This window comes from Aplosporella prunicola (assembly GCF_010093885.1).
Source record: "Aplosporella prunicola CBS 121167 unplaced genomic scaffold K452scaffold_13, whole genome shotgun sequence".
Classification (NCBI taxonomy): domain Eukaryota; kingdom Fungi; phylum Ascomycota; class Dothideomycetes; order Botryosphaeriales; family Aplosporellaceae; genus Aplosporella; species Aplosporella prunicola.
This window is the reverse complement of record NW_022983541.1, coordinates 496,910-517,859: the sequence shown is the minus strand read 5'-3', so window position 1 is coordinate 517,859 and position 20,950 is coordinate 496,910. Positions and strand designations below refer to the sequence as shown.

The window sequence follows — 20,950 nt, the reverse complement described above, 5'->3', positions numbered from 1 at the left end:
CGTTCAGTAATAATACTAGTGGCTTAACCACTAGACTATCAACACCGACTTTTGATTTCAGTTTGGCGGAGGTGATATATATACTAGCTATTTTGTGTGAAAGCTTTGTAGTGGACTTCACTAACAATGGTTAGCGCTTCATTGGGCAAGCCTGTTGGTGCTAGAAGACTGCTGACATATGCCTACCTAACTAACTTTTACTATAGTCTTATGTTACAGTTCAACGTGCAACATTGGAAAGACGAGACAGACAAGAGAATCTGTTACGGAGCAATTCTTATGACGGGAATTTAATGTCATCCTGACATGACCCTTCAAACTGAACAAGTGATCGGAACAAGTGATCGGCATAGCATATCAAAAGTTTAGAGATGACTTCTCGTCATTACACCCGAATGCTCCTTACCTCTACCAGTCGGTGTTATAGGACATTACAGAAAGAAGGTAATGATGACCGTCAGGATGGTTAAATGTTGCTGCCATTCATTGAGTGGCGCAGATTGGTGTCTTTCTGTCTTTCCTTTTCTCAGATTTCAGCACCTGTACTTGAAAATAGAGGGTAATGACTGACTCCACTTCGTGCGTTTTCATCATCACGAAGTTGCTTTGATTTATGCAGGCGCAAATAAGTCCCAGTTGAATTGATCGTTGAGCTTCACATACCTAACGACCAGCTTTTAAGGCGGAGAATCAAGCGCGGGCTACTGCCATCTGAGCAAATTTGACAGCACTTCTTAGTACATCACCTTTCAGTGTAGACCTATCCATCCCCCTTCTACAGATAACAACACTTCTTTGCGCTTGCAGATACCCACTCAACACCATGACCGCCACTCCGCACCAAGAAGCACATATCAGTACAAAGTAAGACAAAAAACCCAAATGCGATTCCAAAAAGAGCTCCACAACCCAACCTCTAAACAGCAAGCGCGGGTGCGGGTCGAAGTTTATCTACAGCGTGAGCTGAGCGCCGATCTAATGCGGTAGTGATGAGTCTGGACTCTTTCTCGCAAGGGCCGCAAGCGCCCAATCTCTACACCCACCCACTAACTCGCTCAATGAGTACACCGCCCTTTACGGGTTTCCCTTCCCATCTACCTGTCTTTTTGTCTTTCTCTCCGTGCCATTACTTAATCCTTCTTCGGCTTAACGTGCTGGTTAGGCTTAGGCATGAAGAAAGCCCGCTCAACGAACTTGAGGCCCTCGTCGATGAATCTGTTTAGAATATTAGCGCTTTAGGTCGAACAAAGGGAGGAAAAAGGGGGACACTCACATGATAGGCAGACTGATCAGCAGCACCGCCTTCCACTCATTCAAGTCGAGCGGCACGATGCTGAACAGAGACTGCAAGAACGGAATGTACAGCAGGGCAAAGTGCAGTGCCATGCTGAGTGTGATGGCGTACACCAAGATCATATTCTCCCACAGCGGTAGCGTGAGCAGAGATTCGCTGCTCGACAGTGCGTTCATAGCGTTGAGCATCTCGATGACGACCAGAATGGACAAGCTCACGGTGCTTGCCGACTTGGCCATGTCATTCGAGAACATCTGGCAGCCAATCTCCGGGAACCCGGTCGAGCACCGGTGGAAGTGGCTCAGTTGGTAGAAAGTGATTTGCGGGCCCTCCGAGTTGAACATGAACCACCAGGCGTAGCCGCCGACAGTAGCGATACCAACGTATGTGCCAATTACCATATAACGGAAGAACAGCCAACCACCGACCAGCGCCTCGTCCCGCTTACGCGGAGGCCGCTTCATGACGTCGTGGTCAGGCGGGTTGAAGGAAAGAGCGGTGGCAGGAAGACCGTCGGTGACGAGATTCACCCACAGAAGTTGGACGGGGATCAGCGCCTCGGGCATGCCTGCCGCTGCGGTGAGGAAGATGGAAACGACTTCGCCGATGTTGGAGGAAATCAGGTAGCGGATGAACTGCTGAGTGTTGCTGTAGATGGAGCGGCCCTCCTCGACAGCAGCCTCAATGGTGGCGAAGTCATCATCGGCCAGAACCATGTCGGCCGCAAGCTTGGCCACATCAGTGCCAGAACCCATGGCAACACCAATATCTGCTTTCTTCAATGCCGGAGCGTCATTCACGCCGTCACCAGTCATGGCAACAACCTCGCCAGCAGATTGAAGAAGATCGACAAGCTTGGACTTGTGCGAGGGCTCCGTGCGCGAAAAGAGCGAGGCGTTCTTTGCGGCATGCAGCTTCTCGGACTCACTTAGATCGTCAAACTGCCTGCCAGTGTAGCTCTTGCCAGTGAGGTCCTCATTTTCGCCAAAAACGCCAATTTGGCGACAAATGGTTTCGGCCGTGTTTTGGTTGTCGCCAGTGATGACAACAACCCGAATACCAGCCCGAACGCACTTCCTAATCGAGGCAGCAACTTCGGGGCGAGGGGGATCGAGCATACAGGTGAGACCGATCAAAGTCATGTTCTGTTCGAGCTGCATGTACTCCTTGGTGGTTGTAGCGGATCTGAGAAGCGGGTTCGAGGCGACGTCATCGACGGACGCGAGAGCGATGACACGAAGACCGCGGTTACCATAGCTAACAATTTGCTTGGAGATGATGCTGGACAGGCTGTCGTTAAGTTGGACCTTCTTGCCCTGTTGTCCGACCAAAACGTGAGTACACCTGTCCAAAATCGATTCGGGGGCACCCTTGACAAGGAGGCGTTGAGAGTCTCCGTTGTCAACAAGGACGGACATGCTCTTGCGGTCCCTCGAGAACTCATAGGTAGCCAGAGTGCGCGCCTGATCCTCATAATGCTTGCTAGCCCAGTGGAGCCGTTGGTGAATGGGAATGCTGCTCCTGGTCGCGTTGAGGTCCGCGTGCGGTGTTCCGATCTTCTCGACAAGGACACGGAGTGCACCCTCGGTCGGTTCTCCAACGTTGTTGCACGTGCCATTCTTTTCGTCGAAGGAGAGCTTGGCCTCGTTGCAAAGCGCCGCAACTTCAGTCAATTGAGCCAAGACTGTAGAGTTGCTAGCCGGAGACTCGAGAGGCTTGCCCTGGTAAGACATGACACCTTCAGGGGCAAAGCTCGTGCCTTCAACATCAAATTCATCCAAACTCGCACCATCTTCGCCAACAAAGACAACCTTGTTGACGCTCATCTGGTTGGTTGTAAGAGTACCTGTTTTGTCGGAGCAGATGACGCTGCAACTGCCCAGTGTCTCAACAGAGGGCAGGCTGCGGACGACTGCGTTCTTAGCGGCCATCTTGCGCGTGCCCAAAGCCAAACAAGTAGTAATTACAACAGCGAGACCTTCGGGAATAGCGGCGACACCAAGCGACACGGCGATCTGCGTTCAATTAGTATCAACATATCCATCTCTAGGGAATATCTTCTTACCTTGAGGTAGTAAATGGCACCCTTGGTCCAACCGCCATGCGCCGGTTCGTTAAAGTTCCTGATGTTGATGACCCAGACCAAGATACAAATACCCGTAATGACCTTGGCGAGCATGTCACCAAAATCGTTGAGCTTCTCCTTCAAGGGAGTCGGCGCCGAGATCTGCGCCGTGATGCTCTCGTGGATATCACCAATTGCCGTGTTGCCGCCAGTCAAGACCACAATTGCGGTAGCATGTCCGGTAACGACGGTTGTGCCCGAGAAAAGCATGTTGACCTGGTCTTGCTTGACAGCATCGGTGTCCTTGATCGCATCCGCGCGCTTTCCCACGCTTTCGCTCTCACCAGTCAGAATGGACTGGTCGACGCTGAAGCTGTTGCTTTGTATAGAAAGGAGCCTGCAGTCCGCGGGGATGCGGTCGCCAACCGAAACGGAGATGACATCGCCGGGGACAAGTTCGTCGGCCTTGATGCGCTTGATCTCACCGTCCCGGACGACTTTGGCCTCGTTGGCAGAATATTCCTGGAGGGCGGCGATGGCCTTCTCGGCGCTGCTCTCCTGAGAGACACCGACGATGGAGTTGAGGATAAGGATGGTAAGAATCTGTCAAAAAGAACATTTAGCGAACGCGCTCTTTGAGGCGTCGGGAAAGAGGTATCACGTACCACGACAGGATCCACGAAGGCAGTCCAATCATCGCCTTCTTCAAACAGAGCCAGAACGAACGAGACGGCGGCCGAACCGAGCAGGATCAGGACCAGCTGGTCCTTGAATTGTTCGAGCACAAGCTCCCACAGGGGCGTGGGAGGGTCTTCAGGTAGAGCTGTGGTTGGAGGTCAGAACCGAGGCTCGCGTCGGAGGCGACGAGGGTGCGGCGTACCATTCTTGCCGTACTTTTCGCGAGAGGTGGTTACGCGGTCGTTGGACAGGCCGGTGGCTTCTTCGACCTGGAAATGGGCCAGGACGTCGCGCGGCGAGCGCACATAGGCACATTCCATGCTGGCGACTCGAGAGGTGTTGCGGCGTAGCCCAGTGGTCGGGGCGAGGACAGTGCTTTTGAGGCTCCAAGCTTCTGAGGAATGATGTGGAAGGCGACGGGGGTTCTGGGTCTGGGCCGCTTCAGCGGGGCGGGTCAAATATAGCTCAGCTCAGGGCTCAGGAAACAAGCTAAAGTAGGGAGCGTAGGGCGACGGGCGAAAAGAGAAAGAGAGGACAGGTGGTTTGCAGAGCCCCACGCATTTCATCAAAGGTGTCCTCTAATGCTACGGCTTTGTCGGCGACGGCTGGTCGGATGCGGATTAGCAATCGCCGTCTCGGCCTTGGCGTCAGATGCCGTTTCAGCCCCAGGCGGCGATCGAGGCCCATCCCCGACGTCAGCTATCATGGCTACCTCAAGTCCTGTGGTTGTGCTTCGGCTATCCTGAGCCGCAACCTCGCCGTCTCATCCGGTCCCACCCGCCAATCGCCATGCTTCCCACCCAAACAACAACGCCAGAAACCCTTCCTCCCAGCCCGCTATGCTGGCCGTATAAACAGGGGAATCAAATCTCGTATTAGCATACTTTTAACCCAGTGCGCCTCATCATGGTCGCCCCCATGCCGCAAACTCCGTGAAAAATCCCCGTCAACTCCTGTCGATCCTATGCCTCGTTTTCGCTGGCGCAGTACTCCACAATCAGCTTCTCCAGGTCGAGCAGCTTAAACGGCTTCGTCATGAATCCCTTCATCCCTACTCGTGCCGCTCGCTCCAAGGCCGCGTCAGTGACATCGGCTGTCACGGCAAGGATGGTCGGCCGCTTCCTGCTGTCGTGGCTAGCGTCCATGCTCATGCTCAGGATGCGCTCTGCGGCTTCGTAGCCGTCCATGAGCGGCATCCACAGGTCCATCAGTACGACATCCACTTGGTCGCTAGCGTCCCGCGCGTCGACCATTTGTCGCACTGCGTCTGCACCATCGTAGGCTTCGCGAATGTTCTTGTACCCGAGTTTCTGGAGCATGTTGACCAGGAGCTTCCGGTTGATCTTGTTGTCTTCCGCCACTAGAAAGTTGAGTGGATGGTGTGTTGCAAGATCACGATCAAACGTTATCTTCTTTACCGACGCACGGCGGGCGTGCAGCGGCGGTTGGCGCTTTGTCGCGGATGATCGCCTAAACTCGCACGTGATGCCATGCCGTGGTAAAGCTGAATTTGCGAGTTGAGGAATGTGGGCATTACCCACTTCCGGCACGTCAGAGCCGGTCGATGGCGGACTAGGTATCCTTGTATTCTCCAACGCCCTCTCCAAGGACGCCATGTTTCTTTCTTTGCTCTCTCTGAACTTCCTCGGCGGATTGGAAGGTGATCTTGATGGAAAGGGTGTGTTGGGACGACTGACAGTATCACCAGGGATGATTGGTACCCGAATCTCAAACTCCGTTCCTCTATTAGGCCCCGTTGTATCTGAGCGGGAGCAGAACAGATCGCCGCCGAGTTTGCGTGCCAAACCTCTGGCGACGAGGAGACCCAGGCCCAGACCCTCGCTTTGCCGTGTTAATGAGTCGTCTTCCCTCGAGAATGCCTTGAAAAGGTTGGGTATGAAGGCTTCTGGAATGCCAGATCCGGAATCAACTATCCTTATGACAATGTAGCGTTTGGTTGGACTCTCGTTGAGTTGTGCCGTCAGTCCAATCCTACCCTCTTCGGTGAACTTTAGCGCATTTAAAAAGACACAGGAAATCATTTTAGCCAGGTCTCTTTCGTCGACTGTCGCATGTCAGCTTACGTTTCACGAGCAGGCAAGACATTACACACTGAACATGGTGTCGGGGATATCGGAATCCACCGACCACTCAATTTGTTTCATCTTCTCTTGACCACTAGAATTTCTCATCCTGACTTCGATGATCTCGCCACCATCAGTATGTTGTGCAATAGCTGATTCTGGTCTTCCGCCCAGCTTCAGAGAGTCATTGATGACATATTGAATAACGTCGCGAATGCTGGCATGCCGGAGACCAGGTACGACTGTGCTTTCCGTCTGAAAATTAGGTGTGGCTGGAGGAGAGCCTCCCGCTGGTTGTACGGCGGGTGGGGATGTGAAACTGTCCGTGCTAGCGGTCGATACCAGGTCGCTGGCTTTAGGTCTCGACGACCAATCAGCATCACTTGCATGGTGTTTCGAGGGTTTACCGCTATCCCACGCACCACTCTTTCTCCTCCTCTTGGTACGTTTCAGCCCCAAGCCCATATTTTCGTTTGCCACTACGATCTCTGGCCTCTGACCTTCATAATCAAACCTGTCTTCGTCGCTGGTGTACTCCGGCGATTCAGGCACGCCCATGTTCATATCGTAAGCGTGGACGACATTGTCTGCCGCCTCGACCGCTCTTCGCGAGCTATCTGTCGATAAGTTAGCGACGTCAGGTCCCAGCTCCTGTAGAACTTGCCTTGAATAACCTCAATATTTTCCTTTAGTGATTCAAAAATCTTCCGAAATCTAGGATCTTTCTGGCCTTCTGTCGCTTCTTGCACCGTTGCATACATGACGTCCAACATCCCCACTACACCTTGCATGGGGGTCCGCAACTCGTGAGAGAGGCTCCGGGCATACGGCTTTAGGGATTGTACGACCGTGATGGCCTCATGTGGAACGACTTTTTGAGGCCTTGCTTTTGGTGACGGCGGCTTCGCAAACTTGGTCCCCTCTAGAATGCGTTCTAAGATCAGATCCTCCAAAGAGTGGAGCATCATCTCCAGATAACCCCATCCAAGGGTACGTTTTGTAGCACCGTCGGGTGACCACATGACGCCAAAATGGGCAAAACACTTCCCCTCTGCCCAGAGAGGAACACCGAGGTAAGCTTCGCCGGGGATTGCGAGTTGGTTGGGATTGTCGGTAATGAATTCGTTCAGACGCTCCGGGATGATGAAGACCTTGTCATGCTTCATGTAGGCGCAAGGGCATGAATAGGCGTGGTACTTGAAGTTTTTGAGATTTGCCTTGATGTCCAGCCCATCACTGACGTAAAACGCCGCGCCCATCAAGCAGGATCCAGGTTCACCAATGGGAGGCATTTCTACCGCCACGTTTGCGTCGTCGACGAGGATTCGCTTGGAGATGAAGGCATACTGAGCACCGGTGAGCTGGGCCAGGCCTTCGGTGAGCACCTCGAAGAAGTCCTCGGTCTTGGTCTGGCGCAGGCGTTCCTTGAGACGGATCAGGCGTTCTGTCGCATTGCTCTCGGCGACGGAGTAGAGGCGCAAGAGGCCCTCGAGGAAGCCTGGCTGGCCGGCGTGCAGGACGACGTCGGGCTCCGGGCACGCGAAGCATAGCGAGTCCCGGGCAATGACATCCAGCGGCTCCTCGGGCGTCCTTGGGACACCATCCCTCATCCTCAGACCCCCCAGGTTGGCAAAAGACGGTGGAGCTGGGTCAGCGTGACGGGGCGGAAGGGACGAGAGCTAGTGGGTTCGAGGTAGGAATGGGAGCGGACCCGGGGCATGGAAATCGGCACGCGGGAGGTGGGTAGTACAGCGAGGATCGGAGCCGGGGGTCAGGCTGATGGAGGGGGGACAGGGCTCGCGAACAGCGGCATACAAGGGAGGAGGGTTTAGGAATGGGGCAGGCTCAGCTAAGAAGTTTAGAGGGAGCAGGTGTGCTCAAGCTCAGGCTTGGCTACGAGGGTCTGGCCCAAGCAAGACCCTTCGGATCTGCAGGTGCCTTCTGTGGAGCCGGAGGGAGAGAGTGAATCAGCACCAGGCCGTCCCAAAGCAAGCACGCAAAGCACACGCCTCGGCGACGGCGGCGGCGGCGGCGGGCAGGCGGCGTTGCGCACAGCTAGAGGCAGGGCAGGGCGCATGCGGACGATCATTTGGTTCGCACGACAGCAGCTGGGAGCTTGTCTAGGCCGGCCGGCGGGACAAGTTGCAAGGATGCCGCTCCACAGCTCACGTGCTGCGCCTAGACTTTCTTTGTCACGCCAAACGCTCTCCTCCCCCAGCCCCGATCCATGACGACAGACCGCACTGGCCAGACAGATCCGATCCCCCGTTCCCACCACTCCCGTCCACCGCCACGAGTCGCTCCTTGACGTCAGCGCACCGCCACGCTGCCTAGAACAACTACAAGAATCGTCTTACTCTACAGGAAGCGTCTCCGTCCCGTGCCGTTTGCGGTTTGCCTTCCCGACCTTTCCCTCCGCACGGGACCCTGACTGACGCTTGGCCAAAAATCCCTCGACCGTGGGGTAGCTTGTACACGCGGCCATGCAAGATCGTCGATGCCGATTGCCTGCTCGCTGTCTCATGCTCCTTTCGTCGCCCTGCGCAGTCCGTCGTTGTCGCTTCCATGGGCAATCACCTTTCTCCCGTCCCCCGGAACGCCTTCCCATTCGTCTCCCCCTAGGAGTAGAGCCGCCTGCCGCCTCCCGTCAACCCAAAATTATCCTCTGCGATGTGTAGCATCCGCCTGTGGGCCACGAAGCTGCCACGGTCAGCGCTAGGATCCGGCTCCGGCTGCGGCTGCGGGAAGGCTGAGGCCGCGCAGCACCCCGATGGCAGATCGAGATCTTCTTCCTGCAGCAGCACCCGCCCTCCCGCGAATCCTGATCAACGTCGTACAGCAGGACGCGGAACCGCACGAAGAAGCTAAACAACGCCTTGGCCCTTCCACCCGCACCGGACCCTCCGGGAAGGATGAGCCTATGGGGCGATCCCAGCCTGTCAGGTCCTCTCGGCAGCCACACTCACTAACGTGCCTATTCCAGCAAAAGGCTCCATGTGTTGTGCCCTTTTTGAGCAACGTCGGCTGGATTCAGCTTGATTCAGGGGCACTCGCAGACACTGATAATTTTGAACGACTAGGATGGTGATCCCACGGCGCAGTTGACCCTACTACCTACGCTAGGTAGTGGCACTTGCACCGACATCATCGGTCCCACCATGCCTCCACGATCTTTTACCTTCGGGACTGCCCGTCTCCATGTGGGTACAAGTACTGGAAAATGCGGAGGCTAGTTCAGCACACGTATTTTACTAGAGAATCCGTCGCATCTAGCCAGCCAAACCTCCATTCTACTGGCTTTTCGATCTGAACGTGCCACGCCATCCTTTTTGCGCATTGATTCAGCTTGCCACGTAAGGAGGTTGCAGGTTAAGCAACCACTTTCCTAATTTACTCGTGGTGGGTAAGAGCCGGTACGTATCCATTTTTCCGCAATGCAAGATGGCGCACAGCCGCACTGGTTGGTCTTGACTCCAAGCGGGCGCCAAAGCTTGGGCAGTGGACCCCACGAGTCCCTTTTAGCATAAGGTGCTTCCCCGGTATGATCACCTTCTCAGCTTCATTTATTGCTTGCGTGCAATTGGCTGTCTCTGAACATCCAACCAACCGGGGAGTCCCTACCCGCTAGTCCTGAGCACTGTTCCTGTGCCTTGTGGCGCTCTTGTCATCCAACAGCACCTACAAACTTCTTTGCCTTTTTCAATTTCATCTCAAGGCATTTCCTTTCCCTAATAGGGCTTTGCCTTGCTCAAACCAATTACAAGTCAGCTGGTTAAGTGCAGGACGATTTAATAACTCGGCAAAAGCCTCATCCAAGAATAGAGGCCACGCAAACCGCAAATGCCAATCCGCAGCGCCCCTCAGCCTTGGGCATATCTGGAACAATCGCCCGACGTGCGGCCCATCTACAAGGGCGTTACATGAACGGCTCCGCTATCCATCCTGTCATTCCAACGCGCATCTCACTTTTACCAGACTATCAGCTCACTTGTGATCCCTACATAGCAGACCAGGCAGTCGACCGCGCCATCTATGCACAACCCTTGTCCTTACTCCGCTCATTAACGCTCGCACTCAGCTCAGTGAGCGCTAGCAGCCTCTCGTCGACAACCGGCCCCCCAAAGAGCAGTCGCATTGGGGACGGAATGGGGGCCGCTGTGGAGCAAAGGACGTCGTTCACGCATCCCTGGTCACTGTCCAAGTTTGCAGCAGAGCGTAGAGGCAGCGAATCACGCCGCGCTCGTTCTGGCGCCGTCCACCACGTATCAGAAGCCAGGGATGTAGTGGATCTGCGAGCCGGCAGTCGGTAGCCGGCTTCAGCCGACGCGCGCCGTCACAGGCGTGCTACCCAGAGCATAACCTGAGGTGTCATCACATTTATTTTTATGTATATTTTTCTAATTTTTCTTTTTTCTTTTCGTCTTAATCTCTCGTTTCCCACTCTCATTCTCTCTCACTGTCTTCCTCTGTGCGCACGGTGCCATGCGCAGATCGTCCGACGCGCACACGGAAACTACCTGACTCAAAGCCCACGCCCCGCCTCGCCTCGCAGAGGCACTGAATAATTCGCGCTGGGCACGCCCACAGGCAGGTGCGGCAGCGCGGATGGGCTGGTGCGTGCGCGCTCTCCCGCTCTTCCGCTCCCTCAGCACAGGGCATGAGCGGCGGCGGTGGCGGCCCTCTTGGCGCACGGCACGGCATGGATTAGCAGAGGGTTCGTACCGTACGTTTCATGGCATGCCCATCAGGGCCCTTGGCGGGACCAGCCGTGCCTGCCAGGCCGCTAGCCCCCACGGCATGGACCGCATGCGGCAGCCAGGGCAAGATAAGTGGCTTTGAGCTAGCGCGCGGAGTGGCAGAGCACTGGAGCAAAGGGAGCGGACTTGCAATATTATACAATATTGCAGAGAGCAAGCGCACGCAAGCCAAGCGCCCAAGCGGGAAAGGGCACGACGTGGGGGCCGGGTGGGGAGGGGGGCGGTGGCTCGCCGCTTCCTCTTTTTGGGCCTGGTGTAGCCCAGCTAGGTAGGCGGCGGGGCTGCACGCTGCCGGATTTGACGGATTGATTGCTTGCGGGTGCGTCTTGACTCTTGACTCTGCAGATGCGCGTGTGCTGGGTGTGTGTTCAAAAGCAGCTAGCTGTATGTACGTATGTAGGTGGACGAGCCGCGCCCGCGCAGCTAAAGCTTCCTGGCCAGTGATCGGATCCGCGCTGGGTCGCTCGCTACCACTTGCTGGCGCTGGCCGCTCCCATTCCATGCCCGTGCGTTAGCTAGGTAGGTAGGTAGGTACAATAGTATAGGCGGATCGGCGCGTCGGGGCCTGCTCCGACAATTCCGATGCTTGGACGTCCACTCAGACTACCTCCATCCATCCATCCCGCTCGCTCCGCGGCTGGCTCATTGGCTCGCGGCTGCTTGCTTGCTCCTGTCACTTTGTCTACCTGGGTAGTACGTCGGAGTACTGCTTTTTGTAAAACCCACCACCCACCCACACACACACACACACACACATCCACATATGTACATGCGTGCGTGCTTGATGGTGGATGGGATGGGATCATGGGATGGGTCACGGGGTTCGTCGTGCTTGGCTTGGTTCGTGTGTACGTGGTAGCGTAGGGGCGTGCGTTTGTGCTGTTGGTTGGGTGGGCGGGGCCGCGGGGAGTGAGAAGGGGTGATATGGTGGTGTGTGTGTGTTTGGCTTCGGGGCGGCTTCGAGGAGAGGGATGTGGGGGTGAAGTGGGTGGGTGGGTAAGTAAGGTGGATATGGGTACATGTGGTCTGTTTCCGTATGTGGGGTGGTGGTGAGATACATGGAGGGGTTGGCGGCGCGGGGTCGTTTGAGGGAAGAGAAGACGGCTTTTTTATCAGAGTGGGTTCGGTGGTCATGGCTTTGTGACGGTGGTGGTGGTGGTGGTGGTGGTGCTCGGGCTGTCTGTGGGTGCAGTTTGTTGGATGTATATACTACGTAGTTCTAAAAACCATGTAGCGCCCGTGGACGCTCGAGGAGGACAAAATAGTAAACTTTGAACATTGCCGGGTGCTCCGGCGGAGAATGCATGCTTCGTCGCCGACGGTTTTCGATTGTGCAAGGCCTGCGGCGCCGCCGCCGCCCACGCGGCCATTGACATACAAATAGAATACACTCGACAGACACGTCTCTCTTCCTATTTCTCGAAATTCAAATAGAGCGTCCCGTCTCCTCAATCCTCCCATTTTCCCCTCCGTTCCGTCTATGTCCTGTTAGCCTCAGCGCGCCTCTTAGCGCGCACCTCGGCCTTCCTCCGCTCACCACCGTCAACCTTGTGCCCCCTCCGCTCCTCCCACAGCCCTTCCTTGGCCACTATCCGCCCGAGGACGCCCTTGCCGCCCTTGACGGCCTCGACGTGCGGGCCTACAATCGTGTGGGCGCCGTGCACGCTGATGCCGCGCAGAGGCTTTCCCGACTTGAGCTGGTCGGCGGTGGGGGTGGGAGAGGAGACATTGACGGCGAGCTTGCGGGCGCCAGGGGAGGAAGTGGCGGTCGCGAGGGCGGGCGCTGCGCCGGCAGCAGGGCGGCCCTGATGCTCGACGACATGGACGAGGGCGGCGCCGTCGTGAACATACTTTGCGTCACCGGCGACGCCGAACTCGCCGTTGCGGAACTTTTCGCGCCAGTGCAGCAGGTAGCGGCGGCTGCGCGGGGGCTCGACGCCCAGCTCGCGCAGCTGTTCCGACGAGAGGGTGAACAGCGCGGCCCAGTCGGGGATCTTGGAGGCGTGCGCCGAGAGCTTGCGGCCGATCAGCGTCAGGAAGGTCGGCACGTCGGGCACAAAGGGCGTCGGCTCGGGGATTGGCCGCTGCGGGATGCGGTTGTGCAGTTGGCGGATGCAGAGCTGGGGCAACGGGCGCATGGCCTGCGCTGCTGGGCGGCGGAGGCCGTTCATGATGAGCGGTTGGACGTGGACGTGGGCGTGGGCGTGGTGGGGCCTGGCACAGGGGTCAGCTGGGGAATAAAGGTTCGATTGAGGCGCTGTGTATTGTGTATTACCTGGGCGCGTGGGGCGGGCAAGTTGATGTCGCGGTGTTCTCTGGTGTTGTTCGCCGCGGACTTTTCGACCGGGGTCCGGGCCGGCCATGACAACTCCTCCTTTCTGTCTCTGCCTCCAACTCTCCACCGCGACCACATAGACACCGCGCACACCAACTTTGCCCCGACGCGTCGACGCCAACATGGCTGTCTCTCCCGCCGAACCCCCCGCCGACGCGCGCGACTTGTCCGAGGCACTCAATGACGAGATCCGCTCGCGCTACATCAAGACGGACAGACTGGGTGAGGGTACCTACGCCGTCGTCTTCAAGGCGACCGTGGCTGGCCGCCCGGGCGAGTCTGTCGCCATCAAGAAGATCAAGGTCAATGCCGAGTACCGCGACGGCATCGCCATGGACGCCATCCGTGAAATCAAACACCTGCAAGAGCTGGCGCATCCCAACATCATCAAGCTGCACGCCGTCTTCAGCAGCAAGGCCCAAAACCTCAACCTGGTGTTAGAGCTGCTGCCCCTGGGCGATCTCGAGGACCTGATGAAGGCCGCCGACTCGGTGCACTACGGCGCCGCCGACATCAAGGCGTGGATGGGCATGGCCTGCCGCGGCATGTGGTGGTGCCACGCCAACTTTGTCCTGCACCGCGATATCAAGCTCAACAACTTGTTGATCGCGGCCGACGGCGAGGTCAAGCTGGCTGATTTCGGTCTCGCCCGCTCCTTCGCCGACCCCTACACGCACATGACAGCCAACGTCATCACGCGCTGGTACCGCCCTCCGGAGCTGCTGTACCAGGCCCGGCACTACGGCGGCGCCGTCGACATCTGGTCGCTCGGCATCGTCTTCGGCGAGCTGACGCAGCGCCGCTTCTGGCTGCCAGGAGAGACGGACCTCGCGCAAATCGACCTCATCGCGCAGACCTTCGGCTCGCCCACCGACGACGTCTGGCCCGGCGTCTCCAAACTCGACGGCTACGTCGCCCCGGCAAGGGTCCTGCCTCCCCAGCCCCAAGCCTACTGGGAGCAGTTCTTCGGCCTCATCGGCCCCGACGGCATCGCCCTCCTGCGCGGCATGCTACGCCTGGACCCCCGACGCCGCCTCAATGCCCGCCAGGTCCTCGAGAACCCCTGGTGGACGGCGTATCCGCGCCCCACGCCCAAGGAGGACCTGCCCAACCCGAAGAAGACGCGCGCCGAGCAGGAGCGCAAGATGGCCGAGGACCTGAAGAAGCGCGGCGGCGAGCTGCCGGGCCAGGACACGAACATGGGCCTCAACCGCGGGGACAAGGTCGCGCGCCGCTTGTTCGCGTGAGCGGAGCTCCAGAGCCAGATGGTTGGAATCAAACGTTGCGCCCACCGCGTGTCAGTCCGTCCTGGGCGCCCTGTCAGGCTTTCTCATGCGGCGCTTTCTGCGCGAGCTCCTCGCGACGTGAGCGCTAACCACGTCTATCCCGCCTTCTACCGGATGTGTCCGAGAAGGGAAAAGGGCGGGGAGGCAGGCAGGAAGCGAGCTACAGCACAAAGCCGAGTCGCGGCATGGCGCAGCTGAAGGAGAAAGAACAAGGGCGAACCGCCTTTTGAGGGCGCAAGGACTGAAAGACGCGCCCTACGCGGCAGCACCGGCAGCAGGAGCAGGAGCGCGCCCACTCAAACAAAAGCAAACGGCCAGACACCCACCCGCTATAATTGCAGCGCCCACAGCGGCACTCCGAGGGACGGCACCAACACACGGGTGCACCACACACCCACACACACACGCGCGCGCGCGCGCGCCCAAGGCCGACTTGTGCCCCCGCAGGCAACGGCAGCAAGCAAGCAAGATGGATGGACATCTACCTACCTATGCACCTCCAGCGCGCTCACGCATACAGCACACAGCGTGTTTGGTTTAGAAAGATAGGGAGGGCAGGGAAGGGAATGGGAAGGGAAAGGAAACTTAGAGAGAGGGAGAGATGGGGAAGAGAAATCATCTTGTCATGTTGACTGGCTGAGTGCTGGCGTTTAGTTTACTGCTGTCGGCTACATGCACGCATGCAGAGTCGACTATCTATCTATCCATCTATCCATCTATCCATCTATCCATCCATCCATCTATCCATCCATCCATCTATCCATCCATCCATCCATCTATCTATCTATCTATCTATCTATCCATCTATCTATCTAGCTAGCTAGCTAGGTAGGTAGATGAGAATGATGAGAATGGTAATATGAGGGCTACTTGCTCCTGCTATTGAGTGCTACCTAACCTACATACGGTACTGGCGCGTCCTCGTTGCTCAATCATCATTCGTCCAGTCGCTGTATTCGTTTATCCATCCGAAAAAAGAAAAAGGAGAAAAAGGAGACTATCAGAGAAGAACAGGTCGAATCAAACGCAACATGACAGGACACGACATAGGATAGGTACAGTAACCACACCAACAACAACAACAACAACAACAACAACAACAACAACAACAACACACCCCGCAGCGCACAAACCAGCCAACCAACCAACCAGACAAAACAGAGTATAGGTATCAATCAATCAATCAACCAACCAAACAAACCAAGAAAACCCCCACCCCATCCCCACTCCCCCTCAACCAATCCACACTAAAACCCCTCACGAAACCTCGTCTCCCTAACCGGGCTCACGCTCCCACTAGTACTGCCCCTCGCACTCCCACTCCCCCCTCCACCAAACCTCCCCTGCATCGGCGGCGCCAGCCCCGCCTCGTCGAACCCGTCCCGCGCTTCTTCGAAATGCTCGTCTTCCTCCTCTTCCTCCGCACTGCTCACGCTCGGCGGCGACCTAGTGGCTCTAGTCCTCCCGCGTGCGTCGGTAGCGGTAGCGGCAGTGGCGTCGTGATGGTGGCCATGGTGGTGGTGGTCGACATCGTAGTCGCTGTCGCTGTCGTGCTCGTCCGGCAAGCTGCTGCTCAGGCTACTGATGCTGACGCTGCGCTCGCGGGCCCGGGGCGCCGCACCTGCCGACGCAGGCGTCATCGGCGTCGCGTGGGCTGCCGTGGGCGTGGTCGTGGTGGCAGGGACAGCGACGGCGGCGGTGGTGGTGGGCGAAGAGGCGGGCGCGTCTGCTGTCGCTGCTGTTGTGGCTATGGTGCCTGGTGCGCTGCCGCGGGAGCGACGCTTCAGACGCGAGAAGAGGGACTTGAAGCCGCGGTCTTTGGATGTGGGGCTGGTGGGCGAGGTGGCGGTTGCGGGGGTAGCGTCGTCGGTGTGCTGTTGAGCAGGTGGCAGGGCGCCAGTGACTTCGTAGGCAGAGGGGCGGTCTGTGGTCGTTGAGGCGCCGCGCTGATGATGCTGGTGCTGGTGTACGCCACGATCATCCTCTCCGTCTTCTTCTTCAGACGAGTCGACCCCGCCAATGGCTTCGACGTGCGGGTGGTAGCTGGGCACCGTCGTCGGTGGAGCCGGGCGCTCCAGTCCCGTGTCCCTGGCGTGGATTGCCCGCTCGGGAGTGGGCGGCTTTGGATGCGCCTCGACGTGCGCGAGGGGCCCTTCGTCGACTGAGAGGCGTTGTTCGTCGTGCTGAACGGACCTGCGCTTGTCTTCCCTGCGCAACCGCTTCTCCTCTTCACGGCGCGCCTTTTCCGCCTCTTTCTTGTCTTTGGCCGCGGCTTTTTCTTCGGACTTGCGAAGCTTCGCTGCGATCTTCTCGTCCTCTATGTTGTGTCAGTAAATGTGCGTGCTCAAATTGCCTTTCTTGTGTCAGACATACCCCTTGTACGCTTCACCTCTGCCTTGAACGATGTCTCTCTTTCCTTTTCAACGTTCGCAAGACGCTTGCGTTCCGCTTCGTCGAGACGCTTCTCTTCGTCGCGAGCGCGGTGCAATTCGGCAGTTTCGTTGATCTGGTCCAGCGTCGGCTGGACTTTTCCAGCAGCAATGGCATCAATCTCAGCCTGATCAAGAAACCTGCCACCGCCCACGTGGACCTTGCCATGGTTCTGCATGCGCGTCTCACTCTCCTGTGCGGCTTTGACGCGAGCCTTGGCCTCCCACTCTTCCATCATTGCAGGTGTGACTTTCCCCGTCTCCATGAAGACGCGTTCGTCCATGTCGTGCATTTGGGCATGCACTTTGCGCTCTGCTGCTGCGAGGAGGTTGTCCCGGTCTCTCTGTCTCTTCATCGCGTCCACGTCTTTCAGCTGGCTGTTGAAGTGAGACATCTGGTTCCGGATGCGCCGAGACCGCATCTCGTCATCCGAGTCGCTACCCACTTCGCCTTCACTAGAGGCTCGACGCCTGCCTCGCCGGACTGAGAGTCTCTTGCGGCTTGGCTCGTTTCCATAGCCGTAGTAACTTCGAAAGGCGGCCGACTCGTCGGGGTTAATTTTTGCAAGGCGCTCTGCTGCTAGCTTCTGAGCCTGCTCTTGCAAGTTGATGTATTGCATCGCCTGCGTCCTAAGGTCCACAGAGCTTGATACGGATTGCGACCGGGCACTGGATGCACGAGCTCCAATCTCGGCAGTACTGTTTCCGGCCGCTTCATCTATATGGCGCTGCTGCATTTCGTACATCTTCTTCGCCATCACAATGGCCGACGCCCGGAGCGCGTCCTGGCGCTTCTTTTCGTCCGTCTCGATGGACACGGGCGGCGTGGAGCCGTACATTTCTTTCGGAACGTTATTTCCAGCATGGGTAATGCGCGCCGACTCCATAGCATCCGAGCTGACGCGGTTCGCAGACTCAGCGGGCTTCCGTTGCTTCACTGACGGTCTGTGTGCAACCGTGGCGGCATTGAGCGAATTGTGCGCAGAGTTCGCCGCATCCGGATACGCGGGCAGTGGCAAAAGGGTAGAGCCTGACCTATTCCGACCCGCAGACATGGCGCCGGTCGCCGCAGTGAGGGCGTTCTTCTTGCCTGTTGGAGTGTAGCCGTAGTCCGTCTGCGGGCTGGGCTTTTTGTTGCGCATGGCAAGATGCGCGGCGGAGTTGCCCTCCGGCGAGGCTTCGGGCGTCCACAGGTTCAGCTTACCACCGTCTCTGTGGGCGAGGAGCGCGGCTTTGGAGCCGGCGGAGCTCAGCTCGGGCTGCCACATGGGCTGCATCTTGTAGTCCTTGGCTAAAAAGGCCGCTCTTGCTGCGTTGTCCGAGGCTTCGGGCTTCCACCATTCGATTTTAGTCTTGTTTCCCGCGGCGAGAAGCGCAGCTGAGCTGGCAGAATTGGCAGGAGTCAAGCCGAGCGAAGGATAGCTGGGAAGGTCTTGGGGTTTTGCGTATTTGAGCGATGTCGCGGCACCTTACGGAAGCGGAACGTCAGTAATGTGGGGCGGGGTAAACGAGCGAAGAAGGTGGGCACATACTGGCAGAAGAGAGCTTTCCGTCTGGGCCAAGGGGGTTAATCTGGGGAGGGCCAGGGCGGGTGACGTAAAGGGCAGCGGTCGAGGCCTGGTCTTGCAGCCTTGTCGCTGTGTCTTTGACGTGCGCCGAGGGGTCCGGACATGGGGGGTTGCTGACATCCGAAACGGGCCTCGCTGTAGCATTGGCTGTGGCGGAGGCCATATTGGTTGGATAACGGCTATCGCGAGTCGAGCCGTTCGATGTGGGTGGGGACAACTCGGTGGGGGTGATGTGCACCGGGGTCTTTAGAGTACGAGTAGGTAGGAGGACCGAGAGAGGATTGTCGCAGGGGGGGAAACTACCGTAGTAGGGGAAATGGTAATAGTATATTAAAGCCAGGGCAGCGCGCAAAGACATGACATCATCCATAGCACCGTCTATCGGCCCTGACGTCGATCCGCGGCAGCCTCCTCCCGCAGGGTCCGTCCGCACATCCATCGCATCACTCACACCAGACATCAGTCGGTGCACCGCCATGGCCAACAATGCTGACGCCGCTCACCGCTCCCACTAGCGCTCCGTGACCTGACCTGTCCTGTCCTGTCTCACTCTGACACAACCCTCTTCACCTCCATCACACTCGCTCATCTCTATACCCGCGCGCGCCATGGCCCTTGAGAAGCTGCTCAACTTCCGCGATGTCTCGTCATTACTGCCCCAGTCGTCGTCGTCGGTCATAAAGCCCGGCAAGCTGTACCGCAGCGCGCGGCCCGGTATGCACCTCCCGTATATCCAAGCAAGCACAGACGGCCACTAACGCGCGCGGCGCCACAGACGAAGCCACCCCCGCCGACCGCCTCGTCCTCGCCTCCACCCTGCGCAGCATCATCGACCTGCGCACGCCCACCGAGCACGACCAGCAAGCCGCCAAGCACCGGGCGCAGGGGCTGCCCGCGCCGTCGCCCATCCCCCGCCTCAGCTACCACGCCATCAACTTCAACGGGCCCGCCTTCTCCGCCCTCATGGTCTCGCGCCTCTCCTGGCCCGTCTACCTGCGCGTCGCCCTCCTCATGGCCACCGGCTACCGCACCGCCGCCATCCGCCTCGTCGCCCGCGACGCCATGGAGCCCCGCGGCGTCGTCGGCCTGCTGCTCGACTCGCTGCGCGTCTGCGGCGCCGAGATCGCTACCGCCTTCAACGCCGTCCTCGCCCGCCCCGACGCTTACCCCGTCCTCGTGCACTGCACCCAGGGCAAGGACCGCACCGGCTTGATCGTCATGCTCACCCTGTTCTTGCTTGGCGCCGACGAGGAGGCCGTGCAGACGGACTACATGGCCAGCGGCCCCGCGCTGGAGCCCGAGCGGGATGCCCGCGTGCAGGAGATTGCCGAGATTGGCCTTGGCGACGAGTGGGCGGACGTGGCGCCGGGGCTGGTGCATGCCGTGAAGGAGTGGTTGGATGCCGAGTTTGGGGGCGTGGAGGGGTATTTGGAGAGTATTGGCGTGGAGAGGGCAACGCAAGAACGCGTCAAACAGATCTTGAGCGCGCGTGGACGCAACTAGAGTAAATCGAGGGGCTGGTACGGTACATACATACATACTTGGCAAGAAGCGCGTCACGGCGCTCAATGATGCATAGACAGACTCACGACCGAACGAACGGATAGACATACACCTAGACAGACAGATCTCAAAGACCCACCGGCTCGCCGATGGTATTACTTCGTTTCATATACAGAAGGGTAAAAACAACAGCAAGCGCCTGCAATAATGACAACGATAGCGACAGCGACAGCCACGGTGAGTAGCAACGACAACAACACTAAATCCCTGCGCACAGCCACAGGAAGCAGCAGCAAAGCAACGAGGCAACGGGCCCCGCCGTCATCGTCGTCGATGCAAGCAAAAAGGCTCAGAACAACCCAAAGCAACAAGCCGACTTCCGCCCCCGCCCCATCTTGTAGAGACCCCGCTTGACGAGAACAAAGTCGGATCCATCAGCCGACAAACAAACAAACAAGAAGCGTAGCAAAAACAAACATATGTATAGCTTTATGGGTGGATGGATGAATACGTAAGTGGATAGGTAAGGTAAAGTAAGGTAAGGTAGGTATAGGAGAGTAGATAAGTAGAAAGGGAGACATGGAAGGGTATAGTGTAAGGAGGACGAAGAAGGTAAGAAAAGAGAGGCCAAATGCCACAAAGCCCCCCACAGCCCAGATGTTGGTTGAACGAAAAGGATAAAACGAGTTCCCGCCGAAAATAAAATAAAAAATAAAAAAAAAAAAAGGGCTCCCCCTAGCCCAGCCCTGCGCAGATATTTATTTGGTCATTCATTCACGGTCCAAGCCGACCGAGCCCTGCCCGAAAAAAGAAGGTATAATAACGAGAAAGTGAGAGTTAAATGGGGGGAGGGCGCAAGCTAAGAGTAGTCTTGTGATGATGAGCATGTGGGAAGAGGAGAAGGATGGTGGTGAAGAGCAATATTGGGGCAAAGAAAAAAAATGAAAAAAA

The 20,950-nt window shown here is 57.6% G+C and overlaps 6 protein-coding genes across 6 annotated transcripts; 2 read left to right on the top strand and 4 right to left on the bottom strand.

Moving 5' to 3' along the window:
• Positions 1 to 1,130: 1,130 nt before the first annotated feature.
• Positions 1,131 to 4,357, bottom strand: K452DRAFT_228290 (uncharacterized protein; the record flags this gene model as incomplete). The annotated part of the gene is made up of 5 exons (XM_033536951.1): positions 1,131 to 1,215; positions 1,274 to 3,309; positions 3,360 to 3,962; positions 4,025 to 4,182; positions 4,240 to 4,357. The coding sequence occupies 5 exons, from the start codon at positions 4,355 to 4,357 to the stop codon at positions 1,131 to 1,133; spliced, it is 3,000 nt and encodes a 999-aa protein (XP_033397446.1).
• A 642-nt stretch (positions 4,358 to 4,999) lies between these two features.
• Positions 5,000 to 7,731, bottom strand: K452DRAFT_326814 (uncharacterized protein; the record flags this gene model as incomplete). Its single annotated transcript, XM_033544871.1, has 3 exons — positions 5,000 to 6,102; positions 6,151 to 6,738; positions 6,786 to 7,731. 3 exons carry the CDS (start codon positions 7,729 to 7,731, stop codon positions 5,000 to 5,002), a joined length of 2,637 nt encoding a protein of 878 aa, XP_033397445.1.
• A 4,625-nt stretch (positions 7,732 to 12,356) lies between these two features.
• Positions 12,357 to 13,016, bottom strand: K452DRAFT_228424 (uncharacterized protein; the record flags this gene model as incomplete). Its single annotated transcript, XM_033536961.1, has 1 exon — positions 12,357 to 13,016. One exon carries the CDS (start codon positions 13,014 to 13,016, stop codon positions 12,357 to 12,359), a length of 660 nt encoding a protein of 219 aa, XP_033397444.1.
• Positions 13,017 to 13,335: 319 nt separating this feature from the next.
• Positions 13,336 to 14,460, top strand: K452DRAFT_326812 (uncharacterized protein; the record flags this gene model as incomplete). The annotated part of the gene is made up of 1 exon (XM_033544870.1): positions 13,336 to 14,460. The coding sequence occupies one exon, from the start codon at positions 13,336 to 13,338 to the stop codon at positions 14,458 to 14,460; it is 1,125 nt and encodes a 374-aa protein (XP_033397443.1).
• A 912-nt stretch (positions 14,461 to 15,372) lies between these two features.
• K452DRAFT_358829 (uncharacterized protein) lies at positions 15,373 to 18,695 on the bottom strand. The gene is made up of 3 exons (XM_033546221.1): positions 18,461 to 18,695; positions 16,873 to 18,396; positions 15,373 to 16,816 (listed from the first exon to the last, which is right to left on the bottom strand). The coding sequence occupies exons 1-3, from the start codon at positions 18,657 to 18,659 to the stop codon at positions 15,747 to 15,749; spliced, it is 2,793 nt and encodes a 930-aa protein (XP_033397442.1). The 5' UTR covers positions 18,660 to 18,695; the 3' UTR covers positions 15,373 to 15,746.
• Positions 18,696 to 19,104: 409 nt separating this feature from the next.
• Positions 19,105 to 19,999, top strand: K452DRAFT_228414 (uncharacterized protein; the record flags this gene model as incomplete). The annotated part of the gene is made up of 2 exons (XM_033536960.1): positions 19,105 to 19,210; positions 19,272 to 19,999. The coding sequence occupies 2 exons, from the start codon at positions 19,105 to 19,107 to the stop codon at positions 19,997 to 19,999; spliced, it is 834 nt and encodes a 277-aa protein (XP_033397441.1).
• Between the last annotated feature and the right edge of the window lie 951 nt (positions 20,000 to 20,950).